The sequence below is a fragment of the Macaca fascicularis genome, chromosome 3, assembly GCF_037993035.2.
Source record: "Macaca fascicularis isolate 582-1 chromosome 3, T2T-MFA8v1.1".
Lineage (NCBI taxonomy): Eukaryota > Metazoa > Chordata > Mammalia > Primates > Cercopithecidae > Macaca > Macaca fascicularis.
In genome coordinates, this window is record NC_088377.1 from 137,726,004 (window position 1) to 137,747,641 (window position 21,638).

Here is a 21,638-nt window from a genome sequence, read left to right on the forward strand (position 1 = left end):
ATTGTTGAAGCACCAACTGCTTTGAAAGGTTTTTATTTTAAAACTCTATATAGTTCATGATTAGCATTTATTAAGGATAAGTTCCTACTAGTATAGTATTTGGAGAACTAATATGAAGTCTTTCTTAAATCATATTCTCTAAAAAAAAAAATTGGAATGGTTGGAACATGGACCCTGGTGTCTGGATTTAAAATGGCGATTATGCTGCTTACTGGTGTTTCTCTTCAGGCAAGTTATTAACTAAGCAGTTAACCAACTAACTAAGTTACCGACATCTGTGTCCTACATTCTGTTTTGTGTAAATGACTATAAAAATGGTACCTATCGCATCAAGTGATTTTCTGGGTTTAACTGGATTTTATACGAATATGCCTTGCATGCTGCCTAGCATATAGAGAATAAAAAGTTAACAGTAATCATTTTTATTCCTTTTAAAGTGGAATCAGTTTGGAATATAGTGCTAGATGTTGAGAGTAATAATAACATAATATAACCAATTCACTGCTGGTGCCACCAATAACTCACAAATATGTATAACAAAAGACATAGAAACTCATCTATTATAACATATTATAGAAGTTTTTTTAGAATGTTAGATTTTTTCTTTTTTAAGTAGAATGTTAGATTTTTTAAAGCAACTGATTGGAGTTCTGTCTCTTTAAGGAATTATCTATAATCTATAAGGAAGAGTATAGGTAAACCTCCCAGGGCCTGTATATTATAGAATTTTCAGAATTAATCTTTTCATTTTGCCATAAAAAGGCAGGAAAATCATGACTGCTCTTTGATTAAAGTTCATTAAAGCTGATACATGGCTCCAAATGCTGCTTCTGCTTTTCTTTATTATTAAAGACCTAAAAGAAAATGAGAATAAACCTAGTATAAGTCAGAAACAAAGAATTTTAAAATTTTATGAGAGCAATTTCATTAAAATTTTATGAGTCTTTTTTGCTTTTTAGAATAGCTGGTCAAAATGGAAAAATACAAGGCCAACTTATTGGATTGTCAGCCATCCAAATGATAACATCAAAATAACATTAGCCAAACCTGTTTCAGGCAGGTGAATGATTGGATCTTATATGGTACTAATTGATGGAATGCCATTCTCTGGGACTACCCTTAGGAGCACACAAATCAGGAGTAATGTAGTTATCTGTCCTTATCTGCCTGAATCACTGAATGTGTGAAACAGTCAATCTAGACTCTAGATCCTTTACAAATTCTGTGATATAAGGCATATGAATAGAATGACCGATACAAGCATCAGCAGTCCTGACCTGTAAAACCCAGAAGCAGCAATGGTGGCAGGAGCAGCAACAGCAGGTCTTATTGGTGGGACATTTGAGGTGCTCCAGACTGGAGGTCATTGGGATAGCAGGGCTAGCAGGAATAGCAGAGGGATTAGTGAAGCTGAAATGCCATAACTACCACAGAGAAGTTATGTTATCTAAGTATCTTAAGCCCTTATAGATTTATAAAATTTATGTATTTCTGTCTTTAGTTATAAAAAGGATAATTATCATTGCCATTTTGATACTTTGATTTTACTGTTTTTAATCATAATGTTCTTCAGATGTAGTACTATGTGATGTTGTCCACCTATAAATAATATATATGTCATCATTTTTGTGTAAATGTTCAACTGCAAAAGCTAAAGGCATATTCCACCCCATTCTACAAGTGGCACAGGGAATTACTTTACCTCTTACTTGGCTCTCAAGTATCCACATCTCTCCCTGTCTGTATGCTGCTGCTGAAGTAAGTTTTAGTGGCACATAGAATGGAATACACCGTAATACACTGTCAGCAACTTGTTAATGCTGTAAGTTTGTCCAAAAGCACGTTCCCTAAAGCACAGTAGGTACAGTGTGTGCATTTAGTCAGGAGAGGCTACGCTCTGCTGTGGTAACAAATAAACTAAGCAGCTTAACATAACATGTTTCCTCCCATTCATACAAAGTCTCTTGTGGGTCTGAATAACTTTCTAGAGTAGCTGTCTCCAGTGGTGATTTAGTAATCTAAGATGATTCAATTTCATCATGCCACCATTTCAATGTAAGTTATCCTCTTTTGCTACAGAAAGGGCTTCAGAAAGACCAAATGATTTCTTAGGAGTATTTCACAGCCTCAGCCCAGATGTGATACATATCACTTCTGCTCATATTTCTTTGGCTAGAATTAGTCAAGTGAATTCACATGACTGCCAAGGAGCTGGAAAGTATAGTTTCCCATATGCCCAGGAATGAACATTGATGATACGATATTGAAGGAATATTGATGAGTACTGTCTCCCACAGTATGCAAGATAATTTTAAGTCACGCAGAAATAAACTTTTACTACTGTTTGGTTTTTGCATATATTTGAAAAATACAAGTAGGACATCAAGTCTATGAGGTAATGGTTTCATTTTATATTAAATTAAGTTTAATTGCAAATACTACATATTATATCAAAAATGGTGAATGTGGTAAACAGATGTCTAAAGTGTTGGTAACACTGCCCTAAAGGAACGTCTGTCAAACACAAATTTTAGCATGTGAAATTTCAGGCAAACTGGGAACATGAGGTGGGGCATAGCAGGCTGTTCTTTAATAAGGACCTGAGGTTGATTCAGCAGCAGATGGTATGGGATTGCCTCCTGGGAAGGCTTGTTCTAGAAGCTAGTTGACTTTCTGCTGTTGAAATTGGAGAATCAGTGATGGAACCCATCATGGGGGAGACTGGAACTCCTGATGAACACCCAATTTTCTTTTCTTTCTTTTCTCCTTCTTCTACCAGACTGAGATTGCTCTTCGTACAATGATGTAAGACTAGCAAGAATGAGGGATTTTGGAATAAAACTCTTGATCTGGCAAGCAGTACCTTCCTAATTGGCATTTATTTTCTCATCTGGTTCTCCTTGTCTGATATTGTTCAAACTGCTAGCCTGGATCCTCTCAAATCAAATACAGTAACATCACCCAATATTATTGGTAACTCCAAAGTTTTTCAGTCCACTAAAGCTCTTCCCTCACTGTTGGTGGTAAGTCAGTTGTTGTTGTTGTTGTTAATTTTCTATTTCCTTGTTTCCCAAGAGTATCTAGAAAAGGGTCCCAAGGGTTCAGATTTTGATGTTGTCATTTGTCTATAGTATTATTGATTTGTATGTAATTATTAAAAGCAGCCTCTTTTATTCTCAAAAAAAAAGTCTTGTTTAGATGATAAATTATTTGATGATTCTGCTTCTGAGGATTATTCTTGTTTTATTTTATGATGTAGGTGACTAATTTTGTCCCAAAGACTCTTTATTCCACTGCTAATGCCACATGGGGGAATCTGAGGCTATAGATAGTTCTGAATGTTTAGTTTTCCTAACAGTCATTTTTTGGCATCATCTATATATTTTCTATAGGATAAAGATAAAAGTAAAAAGACATAAAGAGGAGTTAAAAGAAATAAGTAAGGACATTGGCAACTGGTAGATAAGCCAAAGCACATTTTGAGGAATCTAAAGAACCCATTATTCTGGCATTTACTTCTAACTTGCTCCAACTTAATCTGAAGGATGACACATAAAACCGAAGACAAATCTTGGCATTCATAACATTTATTCTCTTGTCAACATTTTAGAGGTGCATATTTTGTGTACTAATGAAATGATTGTAATGTCTCGCATTGTCTCAATTCTATAGTAGAGTTAGGACAGGCACTGTGCAATCTTAAGTAGAATTTCAGTTATGTGAGAGTAGCCATGAATTTGCAATAAAAGGTACAGGCACCACATATACTTTTCCTATAATCCCACTGTTAGATAACATGTATAATAGCTGCTATTTATTTTGTCATTTGCTTCCATCCTAGAAGAAAGCAAAAGAGAATTTTGAAAGTACAATGTATCACATTTAGAGCAACCTTTAGGTCTATAGCTCATCAGACTGGCTTTTAAAATATGCAAGCACTCCAGGTTAAAAGTCTCTAAATACTTCATGTTGTTTTACTGTTAAATAATGTTTAGAGTTTGCTATCTTTTGTAGACCTTGGAAATCTAATTATTTATAATATCCAGTGACATTTACATTTTGCTAAATATACTCTGCTTGTACAAGAACATCTCATGATGAGAAAAATGGGTAGAGAATGCCTGGCTGTACATTTGTTTCTATATAATGCAAAAATATCAAGGTGACTTATGTTATCTTTTTGTTGCAGTTTCATGATTTTAAAACATAATTCTCAAAAAGTGTTCCTAACTATTAGCATTTAAAATACAGAATAAGAAGAAGTTATCATAGTTGAGATCAGGGTTTACCATTTAACTCTCCACTGTCAAATCAAACATCTATTCAAGTTTATTGGTATCTTAACATAATACCATTCATTTCCATGCCAACAGCTCCAGAGTGTTTGGCTTCGTTTTTGAGATTGATTGAAGGTAGATTGTAAAGTTGACCTATTGTGTTAAGCTTATTTACACAAACACAGTGTCTTGAAAAATCAACTCTGGAAATGCATAGAAGTTGAATCCTAAGGTATTTCACATTCTAAGTTTTCTAATACCTGCTTTAGAGAAATCCCTTGGGTGGTGAACCTCGACTTTACCAGTTACCTTACCTGGGGGAAATTACTTCAACATTCTTAAATTTGAAGTAAAATTTAGGAATTGCTTTAGGAAAAAGGATTTGCTTTTAATTTCATTTGACGAATTTGCTTACGTAAATAATTTATTATTTCTAACAAATTTATGAGACAATCACAGATGAATTTTTTTTTTTCAGGCTCTTGGAACACATTTTTCTTCAAAGACTTTAAAAATAGCATCCCTAAGATATAAGCAATACAAAAAGACTGAATTTTGAAAATACCTATATGGCAACAGTGAAAAACAGAATTTGGATCCTGGATGGTTACAAACAGATTATTTTAAAAAGAAGTTGGATTTATTCAACTTAGGTCAATTTATCTTGGTAAGAATTTAAAAGCGCTTTCTGATGCCACAACCTTGTCTGTCACCTATTCTTAAATAATCAGCCTGTTATGTGTCATCACCCCTCCCGAACTCCCCATTTCCCCCATCAAAATGTGGAGTTCTCTCCAGCTGCTGAGTAACGTGGGGCTGGTTATGACTGGGAGGGAGGATGGGAGCGGGGCACGTGGACCAGAAATACTTCCTAGAAACAGCAAGTACGCTGCTCAACCCTGCCTGAACTTTCCTGTAAACAGCCACTGACAGACTGCATCCCTGCTGGGTGGATCCTGCGACTCCTAGAGGGAATGGCACTTCTTGTTTTTAATTAGCAAGGTGAAAGGTGAATTAAAACTAGCAGTTTGGCAAGTCAGTGCAAGAGGCTGACTTCTGAGAGGCTTCCAGGAGCCCGAAGAGAGGACCTCCACGGGAGAAGGGAGTGCGTGTGCGTGTGCGTGTGCTCGGGGTTTTTTTTTTTTTTTTTTTTCTGAATGAACAGCTTTGCCTAAGTGACTGAGAAATACAGCTTCTTCCTGAATCTACCGGCGTAGTTGCTGAAGAGAGCTCTAGACAGGACATGGCTCTGAAGACTCACTCTTTGGAATGTCCTCTTGCTCCCGGCTTATAAACAACTGTCCTGAGGAAAGAAAGGTTTTACATAGCCAAATACAGCCTGACAAATGGCACTTCGGAACTGTGCTTTCTGATGACAACGCGTTCGATTTCTGACAAAGCCTCTCGCACGCTGCCCCTGGAGGGAAGTCCTAAGTAAAACTCAGACCCTCCTTAAAGTGAGGAGCGAGGGCTTGGACGGTGAACACGGCAGTATGGCATCCGCCGGGTACATTATCACCTTGCTCCTGTGGGGTTACTTACTGGAGCTTTGGACAGGAGGTCATACAGCTGATACTACCCACCCCCGGTTACGCCTGTCACATAAAGGTAGGTTACCTTTCCAGATCCTTTTGTTCAAAAGAAAAAGAAAAATAAAGTCGTTTAACATAGGCTTATGGTCTTCAAAGACCTTTAAAATGCACCTGAAAAATTTATTGCAAAACTGACCTAAAATTCTAAGTACCTCTGACTAATATGTCATACTCACCTCATCTGAAAACAGTGCAAAATCACATGTTAACTTAGAGATGTTATTTTTGTCTGTAAATACTGGGTTTTATTAATGAGGAGTTCACTCACTGGCAGAGGGAACACAGGAAGGGAGGAAGCAGGTTGTAAATAGCCTTGAGAGGCTGAATCCACCAAGTTAACAGTAGGTATTTAAATATCAGTTTATGCATGTGAGAAACAAGGATGCTGGGGAAGGGCTATAGAAATAGGGGTGCAATTTGTTCTTTTTGTTTTTGTTTTGTTTTGTTTTGTTTGCATAATGGAGGTAAGAGGAGGAGGAAAGAAAATTCCTGAGGAGAAAAATGATGCCCTATCCATAATAACTGTCATCATCATGTAATTAAAATGATTAACAACTAATAAAAATTAGTTTTCCAGTGCAATTGATTATTAGAATTTTTTCATGTGTGGCAAAGCAAAATAGTTTATGACAATGCTTGTAAAATGGCTAATATTGATTAAACTATTAGTATTCACTAGCATTTGTAGTGTTAATTTATATTGCCTTAATGAAGATCTGTCTAACAGCGAATGTTTAAATATTTCATTCTACAGTTGTCTTGTAAAGCAACATTAAACTCATAAATAAATGATTAAAAGATAGATTTTGCATCAGGACCAATACAAGCCAGTCATGAATATGTTTGATAACTCCTCCTGTAAACAAACAATCAATAAACAAAACCATGCTCAGAGAAAGTGACTTTGCTGACTTAAAATAAGTTCAGAATAAATTGTCAGCAAATAAGTATTTATTATCACCAGCCATTGAGACATTGAGACAGAAAGCAGATGTAATACTCAGGATTACATAAGAATCATTTTTCAATTGTGTAAGCTTTTAAATTGACCCCCACTGTAGAAGGAACAGAAGCTTGCATTTTCTAAGTATAGGTAGAATATTTGTCAGGAGAAACAAAAAGGGAGTCCTCGATTTTATGTGACATGTTTGGTCTTTTTGTCTTTTTACTGGACAATCTTCACTAAATGTTATAGAAATTTTTCATTTTTAGAGTAGTTAAAACTATGGATATTTTCTTAGTTTAAATACATTTCCTATAATACTATCTAGTAGATAATACAAATTTAAGAAACACATTGATACTAAATTGTCAAAGTGTTTAAAATATAGTGCCCAGAATTAACACTAATCTTTTAACTTGGGAAGATGTAGCATGGTATGTATCAAAATGCCTATTCCAAAGAAGTTTATCATCAAAGATGTCAAGATGTACAAATTTGATGTGATGGAATATGGACAAATAAAGATGAAAAAATATATAAATTGATTGTTTTTCTTATGTAGATGAATGGACAAGCTACCGGTTTTTGCAAGCTACAATTCTGTTACATCTAGTATTAATCTTTTATACCTTGTTATTGGGGTACTTGTGTTTTCATGGTTCAATATCAGTGTGTTTTCCAACAGGTCACATTTTAATATTTCATAAGAGAGTTAATAATTTGATCAAAGAATACCAAAGTTCTCCGATACAAGTAAATGTTATGCATAATACTGCTATTGAGTTTGTCTTTATTATGTCACTTTTAATCAAAGAAATAATTGTAACTAATGTTATGAGTGGTGTCATATGGTGTGAGAGTAAAACTGCTAGTATCTATATGTACACTAGACTGAAAACTCCCACAGGATTTCCTTTACCTTTGAATTTAGTGGAACCAGCTGAAAATGCACAATATGATGTTTTTATACAAAGGCAGAATAGAGAGAGTTACCTGAAAATGGAATGTTCCTACTTGTGCAATTTTGTTAGTGAAGTCAGCTAAGAGATCACACTGGAGATGCTACCTGAAGCAGCCAATGCCTACTGCACCTCAGGGGCCTTAGTGAAAAGAAGAGCATATACACTGTCAGAGCAGGGTATTCAGTCCCACCAATATAATAGGAACAGCCCATTTATCTCTCTACACTCTGGAATTCAGTGAATATTTTAGAGGTCTTCAAAAACTAGGAATAAGATATTGCAGATTATTCTTTCGTGGTCTTGAATAATGTCAGTAATGGCAAATGTTCAGTAGTGAGTGAATTAAGATAATTAATATATAAATGAGTTTATAATCTTTCAATATAAGAGGCACTAGGTATATGTAATATAACACCTCTGCACTGCTGCCTGACCACTAGCAGGGAAATCCAGGAGGTTCCCTGGAGGTAGCCTACTAGAATAATTCAGAAATTCTTTTCACAGTTCATGATCTAAGCTGTATGGGAGAAAGGCAGGCATTTTTCTCATATTCTTCACTTTTAAGATGGCATTTGAAAACACAAACCTATTGTTTCTTCTCAAGGAGGAGGAGAAAGTTTATCATATACAGAGTTTGAGTTAAATTATATAAAAATATGTTCAGAAAAAAAAAAAGGTCCAGAGATTTGCCCTTTTCCTCTCCCCTTCATTCTGCATTACTATTTCTTAACTACACATGTTCTTAACTAGAGCTGGAAAGGAAGGGATCATTAGGATTAAAGAGGAGAAAAGACAGAGAGAGAGAGAGAGAGGCAGAGAGAGAGAGAAGGAGACAAGGTATAAGGGTAATATTATACCTTGAGGTGTGGAATATTTTCTAGTTGATTTCCTACTGCCTTGTACCCCAATGGGATAATATTGAATCCCTTCCTCTTCTAACTGAATATCTCACTCCACACTAATATTAAGAAAATATACTGGCTTAGGGCAAGTCTGGTAGATAAAATGATGAGATAATTACTCTTGTTGAGGCAATACATAAATCTTTTAATGTATTTTCTAGTTACAAGGTAAATTACATTAATAAGTAAAAATGTAGCAAAGATTAAGATGGCAAGATGCTGTCCTGCTTTGTAAAAATTTTCAGTCAAGATTCGAGTTGAATTTGGCTATATCAGGCAAATATTTAAAAGTTCATGAATAGTTATGCATTATAGCTAACTTTATCCCAGCTCAATAGGGTAACATTGGTGAGATTAATGCAAAATTTTAATATTCTCCCCCAAGGGTTTCCTTGAAAAATACTGTGGTCCTCAGGACAGAAACCAAGGAAGGAGAGAATGAAGGGAGAAGAGTCCTGGTGGATTCATCTACTTCCCTTTGTTGATATCTGTTCTCTCCTTATCTTTCACCATCCTGCACTAATGAGGTTACAGGGAAGGCAAAAATAAGCTTCTTGATAATGGAGCTCAGAGAAGAAAAAACAAATAAGCCAAGACCTATGTTGAGAAAGAAATACCAATGTACATGGAAAGCCCCAGAAATTCAATCATGGGAGCTTGGCAGACAGGCTAGGTGTTTGAAGTCTCAATAAGGATGAATGCCATTGCAGAAATCAAGGAGAATGGCTGCTTAAGCGTAATATGTTCTCCTAGAATAGTTGGTGAAGAGACAGTTAAATAAAGGCATGGATATGGCAGAAGAACATTCCTAAAATATGTTAACACTACACATGTAGATTTAAACATGGAATATATACTTATGCAGATAGAACTTGCAATAGAGTGTTAATTAGTGTATCTGTATTGGGTATTATAACCAATTAAATACAGATTTATCATAGTTCAGAGAGCTCAGGATTTGAAATCAGAGGCCTCTACTCCAGCTCTAGTACTTCCCACTTAAAATAATGATAATTAATTGTCTGCATCTCAGTTTCCTCTATTTGAAAATAGGGGTAGTAATGGTATTTTGCCTGTATATTTTACTGGGTTTTTGAGATAATCAAGTGGAACAACAATATCTGTGAATGTACCTTATCACCTAAAAACTATTTATATTATTAATGTTTTTGCAGACTGATACAAAGTGAGAGTATTGGAAGGAAACAGGTCCTAAAGAGAAAAACCTTGAAAATGGTATGAGTTTATATTTCAACAAGTGCTAGGATAATGCTAATATAGAAGACAGAATAAACTTGCTCTTAAATAGCATAAAACTTATGATTTATCTTGATAGATTGCACTCACTCCAAATCTCATCTTCCATATCTTTGACCTCTAGTTATAATAACTCAGAAGATGATTACATTGTCTGTGCATTTTCCAAGTTTCATGGCCTATATTTTTTTTTTTTTTTTTGCTGTAGTGTACATATATCCATTTGTTACATGTATTCACTCTACAACACACGTTTTAGAATTCATTCCATTTACAAGAAAATAATTGACAGAGAATTCTAAAAGAGCACAATGTTAAGTAAACATTCTGAATGATCATTCTGGAGGCCGTGGTATTTATTTTATACCCAAGGCAAATAAAAAATGAGGTAGTGACTGAGCCAGTTTTTCCTGACCCAGCTCATAGCTTTGGTTCCTGTTCCAATAGCTTGGTATTATCAATAGTGACATTAGTCACACATCTCTGGGTGCTAGTAAATAAAAACTGGTCTTATGATTCATAAGCAGAGTGATTAAATAGGACCCAGGAGGAAACACTAGCCTATGTGCCCAGAGCTTCAGGGAGAGACAGTGAGAATTAAGTGGTGGATTTATTAAGAAATAACTTATATTATAAAAAATACCACTGGAAAAATTGTGAGGAATTACAATATGTTTCGTTGAGTCTGGTTTATACAAAATATGCTTTCTGTGGAGAGAGTCTTCCTAAGAATTTTAGATAGTGCTATTATTTGTGTTTTTATATTTGCTACAGACAAATATTGTCCATGTATCACATTGAAAGTCCCCGAATGGTTCTATGAATTATTAAATTCTTATCTGGATGTTGCACTTTACAGTGGGAAAACAGTTATCTTTTAGTATAGAAATAGGGTGAGGGAAGGTCTGGGTTAGAAAAAAATAGTAACTGGAATTTATATATGAACTGGGCCAGTTTTGGAGTGGAAAATGTATGTGTATCAAACCATTTTTTTTTCTGCTTTGCAAGGAAAGTATTCTATACATAATATATAACCAATGCCTGTTCTTTATTAATAAATATATTCAACAGCTGTGATGTCATAATGAAATATTCTTTACAAAAATTATGTTGCCATATTGTTGTTTTGCTATCCAGGTCAGATTTGTCATCTAGTCAGAGCTGAGAGTATTACATAGAGAGGGCCTCTGTTTCTTTCTGGGATGAGATCACTTGGTGGCCTCAGTTCTATGACCACATAATAAAGCACCAAACCATGAAATTGGTTGTTACTGGTGAAAAGTATTGCTAACAGTCTGCTCAATCAGTTTTATTTCATCAAAGACATTTAAAGGAATCATCATTGGGACTTCTTAGTGGGAGTGTGTGCAAAAATGTATTTCTTTTTCTTTGTATATAAAACTCTTCTGTGGTTTAATAGAGGAATTTAGTCTGCAGGAATCCAGAAATATCACTTTGCATGCATGCATGCCCCTTCATACGTAGCCATCCCAGTGTAAAAAGTCTTATAATTTCAGTCTCTGAGAATTAAAAACAAAACTAAACTAAAATTATACCATTTATAACGTTTTCCAAAGGGTGCAGAATAGATTTAGATTATTTTCTTGGTTTTAATAGACAGGGCCATAAGTTAGTAGTTTCTAGTGTGACATATGACACTTTGTAATACTCTATACATTATACAAACGATGATGGTTATTTTGATAATTTTGTTTTCACAGTAAAGCCTTACATAACATTGGAGGTATAAGAGTAAACATCATTGTTATTATTAATTCCTTAGTCTGAAGTGAGCATTATTCTTTGCATTCATGATAGGAATGATAGTGACAAGACGGGATATTTTATAGTCTGGATATTCTGGACTAGGAATAAAAAGGACATGTCCATATCACATTTACTCCAAGTGTTGCAGTCTCTGATATTAAGAGAACGTTTTTGGTCATAAACAGTGATGATTTCAAGACAAGACATCTCTGTGGAACTGATAACTTCCCTTCACATGGCCCCTATGGTGGCCAAGACAACTGATTACTCGAGAAGTTTTCAGCCCTGGTTCTAATGCCTATTTCAGGATATTTTAACCATAGGGGTCCTTTGCCTTGGTAACCTTACCTCCACAACTGGCATGAAAAAATAAAAGAGAAATCTATTGTCATGCCTGATTTCTGGGACTTAGAAATGTGTTTCATTTCCATCCTTGGTACCTAAACTCTCAGCCGTCACTGTGCTCTGCTCAAGGATTTAGCTTGTAGCCTTGGCATAGGAAACACAGTAGCTAGAAAACACTCTTATATTCGAATTGCAGTGGCCTAAAAACCCTAGACTTTGGATGAGGCACATCTAATTTGAATCTGGCCTCTGACTGCACGGCATGAGCAAGTTACGTAGGTTTTCTGAATATGCATTTTCTCATCTTTAAAGTGGTAAAACATAATCTGCAAAAATGTGAAAGGATTACATGAGATAGTGCAGATTAATGTGCAGAATACTTAACCCTTAGGAAGCTTTTTATAAATTACTCAATAAATCAGATGAGATTCAGAGATAATTAATCTATGCTGTTCTCTTTTTTATTCTAAAAGCAATCATGAGCAAATTGTTAAATTACAACTTAGGATGAAGAGAGATCCTTAATCATCAGATTTTTACTTAAAAGCAAAGATTTTCTTTAATGAAAACCAGCTCTTACTAGAGTAGATAACTAGAAGGAACAAAGAATATAGATGTCGCTCATGTTTGTAAGTTATTGTAAGAATTATTTTGTTTATACTTTAAGGAAAGTTGGAATTTTATCTGATGGCACCTTGGAGACAACAGACCAAATCCACAAAATAAACAGTACTAACAAAGGTAATTGTAGGCCCAGCTTTGTGAAGCACAATAGAACTAATATTACTAAGGCCAGACCACACTGCCTAAAGTTAAACTAAACAGTGTCCTATAGGCAGCTATCAGCTCAGCATGTGTTGTTTACTTGGAAAGTGAAAGAAAGTCTCCCACTTTGCCTTCCCTTAGATGAACAGGTAAGATATCTGGTGCCATGCACAGTTCCTGACACTTCATAGGCATTCAACAAGTGCTCATCAAGTGAGTATCTGAATAGAACAAAATGATTTAGAACTGTGTTTTTCAAAGGAAAAGGTGATGGGGTGAGATGAGCAGGAATACCATGAAACTGAGGAATCCTGGACAACTATTTATGGCCCCTTTAGCATAATATATGTTAGAGAAAAGGCTGGGGCTTTCTATCTATTCACCTTCTTTCTCATCAGTGCTGCATTTAGTGAAACAGCTGGGACCTCCAGGCACCCTCCTGATACATCAGTTGAATTCTTTCATCTACATTCTCTCCTCCACCTTTTTCTCTACTTCCTCTTCTTTTTCTTCCTTCCCTTTCTTTTCCTCTTCTTCCTCTCCTCCTCCTTCTTCTATATATCTTGTGATGTCCTTGTCATTTCTGGGTTATCACTATACCCCCTCCTCCCTTTCCCTTTTCACTTAATTCTGTGACTACCCTTTTGTGTGACTGGCAGCACCCCTTCTTTCTTTTTCTCTTCTACTTCTCTTCCAGATAAATATTTTTGATTTCTTCGTCACCTTAAGCCAAAAGGGGAAAGAAAACATACTTTTGGTGAAAGATATGTATTCATTGGCCTTCTGTGTACCTTCAATATTTGTTTCTTTTTTATTGTTTAACACAATAAATACAAAACATGACCTTTGAATTATTTAGAAAAACTTTAAACTTACTAGGTATTGAAAATTGGTTTAAATCCATGATGTAGGAAATAATGAAATACTAAATAAATAGCTTACTAGCCACCTGGATAATGTACCCTCTTTCTCCAACCTGTTTTTCTGCTGGGAAGCTGATGCTCACAGGCACCATAGGATTGTGGCAATTGGAGAGGAGAGGAATTAGGGCACGGCACAGGAGAGAGCAGAGCCTGCCAGCCAAGTATTCTGTAGCTAAACTCGGGTTAAATGTCAGTTAAAATATTATTGATGTAAACCTATTTCTATGCACTTTTGGTTTGTTTTCTCTGAGTTTTGAGCTTTAATTTAGGGAACCAGAATAAAAAGGGGGTTTTATTTACAGGATAGAGTGGTGGAACAGAATCCCTAAGAATAAGTCTCAGGCGTGATTTTAGGTAGCCAGATCAACTTCAGAACCGGAAAAGAACAGCAGCAAAGAAAATGAGAATAAAAGAGGGTGAAAATAGAGGTCAGCTGAGGACACTGACTCTTTCCCTCCTGATTTGTTCTTTCCCAGGAAATGATGGGAATGGAGAGGGGCTTTAAGATACCGTGTGGAAGTAAAGTCAAATAGGAAATGTGCTCCCAGCATTGTGTATAGCTGTTTACTCCTCCTGATTGCTTTTTTTCTAACACTGAGTCAAAAAGTTTATTATGAACCTCAGGTCCTTTCCAATTATAGAAATGTAGGGCTCCTTTCTTCTCCTTACCAGGCTTCAAAAGGGTTTCTCCAAAACATTTTTGAAACTGGTATTAGGAGATAGTATGTTGTAGTGGAAAGGGTATGGACTTCCAGTTTTTGAATCTACAGTATATTTTATTTGATGCTGTCTTATTCTCGCTGAATCATTGAACTGAGGCTTCCTTTCCTCATCATTATAAAGGGAAAAATGAACAGTCTTCGTATCTTGTATGATTTTGGTAGAAAAAAATTTAAATGTATCACAAAGATAAATGACACGGTGTTGTAGTATCTTATAATACTTTCTAATTTATGTAATTGTTTTTAAATATATTTAAAGGTCCTTCAGGGCAAGGAGTAATTTTTTGTACACCCTTGGGGATGGAATAAATTCACTTCAAATCATTCCTAAAGGCTATAATTACAGTCTGGGTTTTTGTGTCTATTGAATTGAAATATACATATATTTAGTTGGCTTCCATATTATGGTCAAAATAACACAACTATAAAGGCCAACTTTATTTTTTTATAAGGTTCAGAGCTACTGCTAAATAATTCACCTGCAGGATGGCTTGATTGAATTTCATTGCACAGGAGATGATGCTACTATTATGGAAACTGGAGTTAAACGAATGCTACACAGAGTGTGGTCCATGGACTGCAAATCAGCATTCCCTGGGAGCTGCTGAATCAGATCTACTGAGTCAATAATTCTGAGACTCAGGAATCTCTGTTTTAACAATTCCTATGGGTGATTCTTAGTGAAGACTCAACTATGAGAAACCCTGGGCTGTGTGTGTGGAAGGATGCTACAAAGGAACCCCAAGTTCATATTTACCGTTTTCATTCATTCCTCCTTTAACTTCATCTCCTAGGTTAAGGGTGTTGTCAAATGTCCAAATGACAGCCTTGGTCTTGATAAATATACTTAGATTCATAGATATCTAACTATATCACCATTATCTGCTTATTTTTGTATTAAATATAAAGTGTACCTATACATTGATGATAATTTAGCATATAATTTAAATATTTTAAAAGATTATTGATGGTGTAAATTGTAGCATGTTGTAGCTATGATTGAGTTCTGATGAGAAAACATCTAATATTTGTCGATTGTGGAAAAGCATTGTGAAAAATTCTTTTATGCCTCAAAGAGAAGTTTTCTGGGACAAATGAAATTAGATGTCGCTTACCACTTCATCCCTTTGTTATACATCTTGATCATTGCCTGTATTAATCTGCTCTCACGTTGCTATAAAGAACTGCCCAATACTGTGATAAAATTAAGACATTCCATTAATTCCGTTATGAATGACCTCACTGCTCACCATGCACGATAAAGCTGTGTTGTTTTCACACAATATACATAATTAAAACATATAATTCATTTCAGAGTGCACAGAACACTATGTTATTATAGAGAAAGCCTTTTTAAAGTTTTTTTCCCTTAAATTCTTTTGGGGTAGAATCAATGGATATAGCTTTGGGACATAGTAGATAGCTATATATAATGAGGAATTAACAAAGTTTATTGCTTTAAACATTTTAATTTTAATCACATTAATAATAAGTAAAGTGACCACATGCGTTTGTTAACTATCATAATCTTTTCGAGGGACAGAATACAACAATTTCCTCCTTGATGTCTTGGACACCAGCCGAGAAACCACTGTCCTACCGCCTTGTAAAGAACTCCTCTTTCTAAAATATATGTTAAATTAGCAGAATATTTTGAATGGGAAAAAAAAAAAAAAAAGAACTGCCAGAGACTGGATAATTTATAAAGGAAAGAAGTTTAATTGACTCACAGTTCCACAGGGCTGGGGAGGCCTCAGGAAACTTACAATCATGGCAGAAGGGGAAGCAAACACATCCTTCCTCATATGGCAGCGCAGAAGTGCAGAGCAAAAGTCGAAAAGCCCCTTATAAAACCATCAGATCTCCCGAGAACTCACGCACTGTCAGAAGATGAGCTTGGAGGAAACTGTCTCCATGATTCAATCACCTCCACCTGGTCCCACCCTTGACACACGGGGATTATTACAATTCAAGGTGAAATTTGGGTGGGGACACAGAGCCAAACCATATCATTGCCTTCAGAGAATTAAAAGAGCCTATAATTTTAAAGTATAATTGGTTTGTTATTCATTCATTTATTCCATAATTATTTGTTTGGCTTCTTCAATGCTTTAGGTATGGAGCATTATGCTAGGATTTTAAGAATAAAAAATCCAGTTTTACAAATATAATGTGGTATACTGTTTGGAATCCTGGGATAGTAAAGGATTATTAGATGAAAACTAAGTAAATCTGAATAAAGTATGAATTTTAATTAATAATACTGTATCAATATTGGTTTATTAACTGTGATAAATGTACCATATAAATGTATAGTGTAAACAAGGGGAGCTAGGTATAGGTATAGGGGAACTCTCTGTACTCACCAAAAATGTTCTGTAAATCTAGAACTATTTTTAAGAAGTTTAACACACACACATACACACACACACACACACACACACACACACACACACACACAGCTTTTAGTCAAACCCAATTCTCAAGAAACTTAAGATCCAGTTGTAAAAGGAGACAAGTCGTAATAAAGTAGGGTGCTTTTTTTTATATCCCAAGGGATGCTATAAAAGCATGAAATTGGGGCTGAAAAGAGAACCAAAGCTCAGTATTGAAGATGAATAAGAGGAGCTTGGGCAAGATGTTATGAACAAATTAGCTATGTCATACTCTGCCTTGCACCATCCTGCCATGTGCCCACAATCTTCCCATGGCATATAATGCATTGTATTCTCCAAGAAATTAACTTAATTCCACTGTGTTCGTGACTCTACCACACACACTACTATCACACGTTCTTTGTCCTTGCTAAATTTAATTTCCCCCGTTTCTAGATGACTTTGAGGAATTTTCAGATTTTTTGTATGAGTAATATATGATTACTACAAATTCACAGTTAGAGTTTGAAAATACTGAGGACAATTATATTGCATTTTATTGCTTGCATTCTTAGAATCTAATAAACTTTAGGTACTGAATATATTTTATGTATTGCATTTAATATACAGAATTTAATTGCTATATCTATTCACACTAGTGTTACCAATCTTAATTCTTTTGCTGGATGCCACATACAAATACATTCCTAACAGAGATAGCAGAAAATGAAATGATGGGGTTGGGAGAGCATTGAGAACACAGGAGATATGATGAGAATAATTCTCTTCTGCCCCTTTTGCAACACATTAGGCACTAGTTTGGCTTCAACTCTTCTATTACAAAGGTTCCAAAGAGAAATCCAGGACTGCTTAGAAATTATTCAGAAAATATCTGTAAATTATTAAAAGATATAGTTTGAGGCAGTGGCAGAGGATTGTATGACTTCCTCTGGGCCATTCAAATGATTATTGTCACATTTGACTCAACTTTTCTTCCCACTTGCTCCAATCATGATCTCCCAATTTCCAATGTAACACCTCATTCATTTCTACAGTGACAAACTATGAAGAAACAGAAAAAAAGAACTAATGCATTAATACCATGACAAAGCAGAAAGCAAAGAAAGTCAGAACCGGGAAAGAGTGATAACTTACCCAACATCTTTGTTTTTTCAGAAATGCTCCAATGGACCAAAAGCAAGATTTTTTTTTTTTTTTTGGTTAGTCTGTCCCTGCGCAACAGTTTTATGAATAATTTAGCCATTTGTCTTTCATTTTTCATTTTAAAATCACAGCTATTGGTAGTAACATAGTGAGAAGGCAAAGCAATGACTAGGTTTTACCATTCTAATTAGTTTATGCAAGGTATTTTACTTTCTCAACCCAGGTTATTTGAGAAAGAACTTGTGAAAATTTCATTTTACTAAGATTTTATTATATCTATAAGCCAAGCAAAAATGTTTTTTCATGTACTTAATTTATCAAAATCAATTGATAATATATTTTGAAATGTTATATCCTTATTTTTTTTTCTTTTTGGTACTATACTATAATTAATCAAATACAATGCACTTAACACAAACTGTAAACTAATGGGCATAAGCAGAAATGTCATATTCAGAAGAAAGTACACAATTGTCACCATACCTTATTATTGTAAAGAGTAAATAAAAATGGAAATGGGAAGCACTGGATTATTTTATTTTTAGAAACTAAAGACAATCTATAAAAAGAAGTGTATAGAAATTAGGATCACCTCTATAATCCTGAGCAAAGCAAAAATGATATAGGTTTAAAGAAAATGTTAGGAGAAATAATGGTAAAGAAAAAATGATTTCTTTTGAAAACAGCTCTATTATTGATGAAACTGACATAATTTATTTTTCCTGATCCTAAGCAAAATAAATAGTAAAATAAGAGCAAATAGAAAATAAAGAAAGGAAAAAGCAATTATAAGCTTGACATTGTCACAAAGCATAAGTGTTACACACATTTCTGGTCAGATGAATGGTAACTACAAATACTTTTTAATTGGTTAGAATGAGTACTAGAATATTGAGCTTGCTGTAAGTTTCAGGTCTGGATAAACTTGAGCTAACCATATGGTTTATTCTTAGAATAGCCATATCACCCATAATCAAAATGTAAATTATAAAGAGAAAGAACTTTTTTCAAAGTCAAATGTTATAATTTTAGCTGTTGGGACATTCAATTATCCAAATCATTGTACATTTCCATTAATATGAGAAGGAAAATCTTTTTTTTCTTATTTTTGTCCAGAAAGAAGAAAGTAGATGGAGAAGATAGGACTATGAAACACTAGAATGGATTTAATGAGCCACCCAAAATATTGATTTTATTATTATATTGTTACAGTCATAAGAAGTTAATGTGTTTAAACTTCTATAACACATTCATGTGGTTTAATATCCTTGTAATTCCCCAAAGCAAAATTTGCTTGTAATAATATTTAAATAATCATAATAAGAAGGAAAATATTATAGGTAAGTCAACTGTACAATTAAAAAACAATCAAAAGAATGAAACTGTTTTGTCATTATACTGCTCAGAAGTAAGACAAAAGTTATATACTGGGCACTGTTTTTGACAGATTTTTTTGCCAAATGTTTTTTACTTGCTCCAAAATGTGTATGCCCAAACTGAAGTCTGATATATTTTAGGATTGCAGAAGGATTTTTCCTATCTGTAGAAAAAACCTGAATTATCTATGATTTAAAAATCAATAAAGTTAAACAAGAATCAAAGTGAGACATAAAACTAAAGAACCATTACCAATGAGATAGCTTACACACTAATAAAGCAGTTATCACTCAGAAACACGTTAGATGCCTTTTATAGTATTTGTCTCAACGGACATAATATACAATTCAAGGATTTTAATGTATGTGGTTATGTTTAGAATATAATACTATGCTTATTAGATACTTAAGTTTTTATATTAGTCAACAAATAGTTACATTGTTTTAAGTTAGAAATGCCATTTGTCCTTTTAGTTAGCTAATTTATATTTCTAGGATAGTTAGAAGAGTTGGCAGCGCTTCATTTTTGAATGTCTAGAATACCATTAATGTGAGAAAACAAATACAAAATTACCACTGGTTGTTTTGCTATGGGTGGAAAAGAATTCTTGCCAGTTAAGGAACTACTGCAGGGAGTGCTCCCCCTGTGAATGGTGTGTATAATATTGCAATTTTGTTGCTGACAGCACTGCTGCTTTTCACTTCTGCAATTCCCCAGCCAAGCTCCAAGTTTCCACTCACACTGCTAGCCACCAAAATCTCCCTTTATCTTCTATAACTATTTTTTTTTTCCTCTTAACAAATAGGCCCAGCTGCTACTGCAGCCGGTTGCCCACACTCTCTCCCATACTGCTTTTGCTGAGGATGGCAGGCAGAGTAGAGAACAACAGCTGAGATTGGCTTACTCTGGCATCTAAATAATTTTGGGTGGGTCCTTTCCTAACTTTATTATTCCATTTAATTTTATAATCTTTCCTTCTGTTGAACTTTAAAAAAGCATAAATTCTGTTTCCCTACAATGTTTTCCTCGTCTGGCTGTGACTCTCTTATACCTGGCTGCTCAAGACAAACAAATTGGTTCCTTTTGCACATTGTTAATTTTTTCCCAATGTTAAGCACTATTTAGGAATCAAATGTGGTAGAAACAAATTTATCGGTGTGATCTTGGACATGTTACTTAATCTTTCTCTGGCTAAACGAGGTGTATAATAAATATCATCTTCTCATTGGTTGTGATAAAGATTAAATGAAAGAGCTTTTAAATGTATTTAGAGTAGTGCCTGGCACACAGTAATTGCTAAGAAGGTGTTTGTTAGAAAGTCAGAGAGAAGAAGAAGAGGTAAAGAAGGGGGCATGGGAGAGGGAAGAGCAGAAGTAGAGAGGAAGGAGGAAAAGGAGGAAGGAATAATTGCTAAATGGAAAAACTAATAATTGCACTTAGGGAATTAAAATCAACCCTACGGATTTAGCATTGTATGTCTTATTTCAACAACAACAACAACAACAACAACAACAACAAAATCGTTCATTGGAAAAAGACTATAGTTTAGGAATATTGTATAATTTTGCCCAAATCGGATAATTTTATTGAGGGTAGGAACTTTAGTGATTATTTCCCACTCTGTGAAGTCATCATGTCCATGGCTTCCAGATAGGTGGTCACATGTTTATCATTTTGAATTTGTGCATTTTCGTGGAGAGGGAGATGACTACCTGACAAGGAATTCCATTTCATTTTGTAATAGTCTAGTGAAGAGCAAGTACTTACCTACCTAATCTCAAATCATTTTCCATATTTTAGTCTTAGTTTTTTTCTTTAATGCTAGCAAGAAGGACATAAGTCATGATGGACCTCCAAATATATAAAGATAGTGTATTAGTTCATTTTCATGCTGCTGATAAACTCACACCTGAGACTGGGCAATTTACAAAAGAGGTTTATAACGTATTTACGGTTCCACGTTGCTGGGGAAGCCTCACTATCATGGCTGAAGGCAAGGAGGAGCAAGTCACATCTTACATGGATGGCACCAAGCAAAGAGAGAGCTTGTACAGGGAGACTCTCGTTTTTAAAAGCATCAGATCTCATGAGACTTATTCACAGGAACAGCATGGAAAAGACTGCCCCCATGATTCAATTACCTCCCATCGGGTCCCTCCCACAACACGTGGGAATTGAAGATGGGATTTGGGGGGAGCACAGTCAAACCATATCAGATAGTTATCATGCTTTTTTGTCATAGGTGAATATTCCTCAATCTCTTAACT

The 21,638-nt window shown here is 34.9% G+C and overlaps 1 protein-coding gene across 3 annotated transcripts in view; it reads left to right on the forward strand.

Annotated features, from left to right (window-relative positions):
• Positions 1–5,178: 5,178 nt before the first annotated feature.
• Positions 5,179–21,638, forward strand: part of SEMA3E (semaphorin 3E) — a 296,986-nt gene continuing 280,526 nt past the window's right edge. For all 3 annotated transcript variants that reach the window (XM_045388676.3, XM_065542400.2, XM_074036601.1), the window contains exon 1: positions 5,179–5,885. In XM_045388676.3, coding sequence (XP_045244611.2) covers positions 5,771–5,885 — 115 coding nt within the window. In that variant the 5' untranslated portion in view covers positions 5,179–5,770. The remainder of the gene's footprint in view (positions 5,886–21,638) is intronic.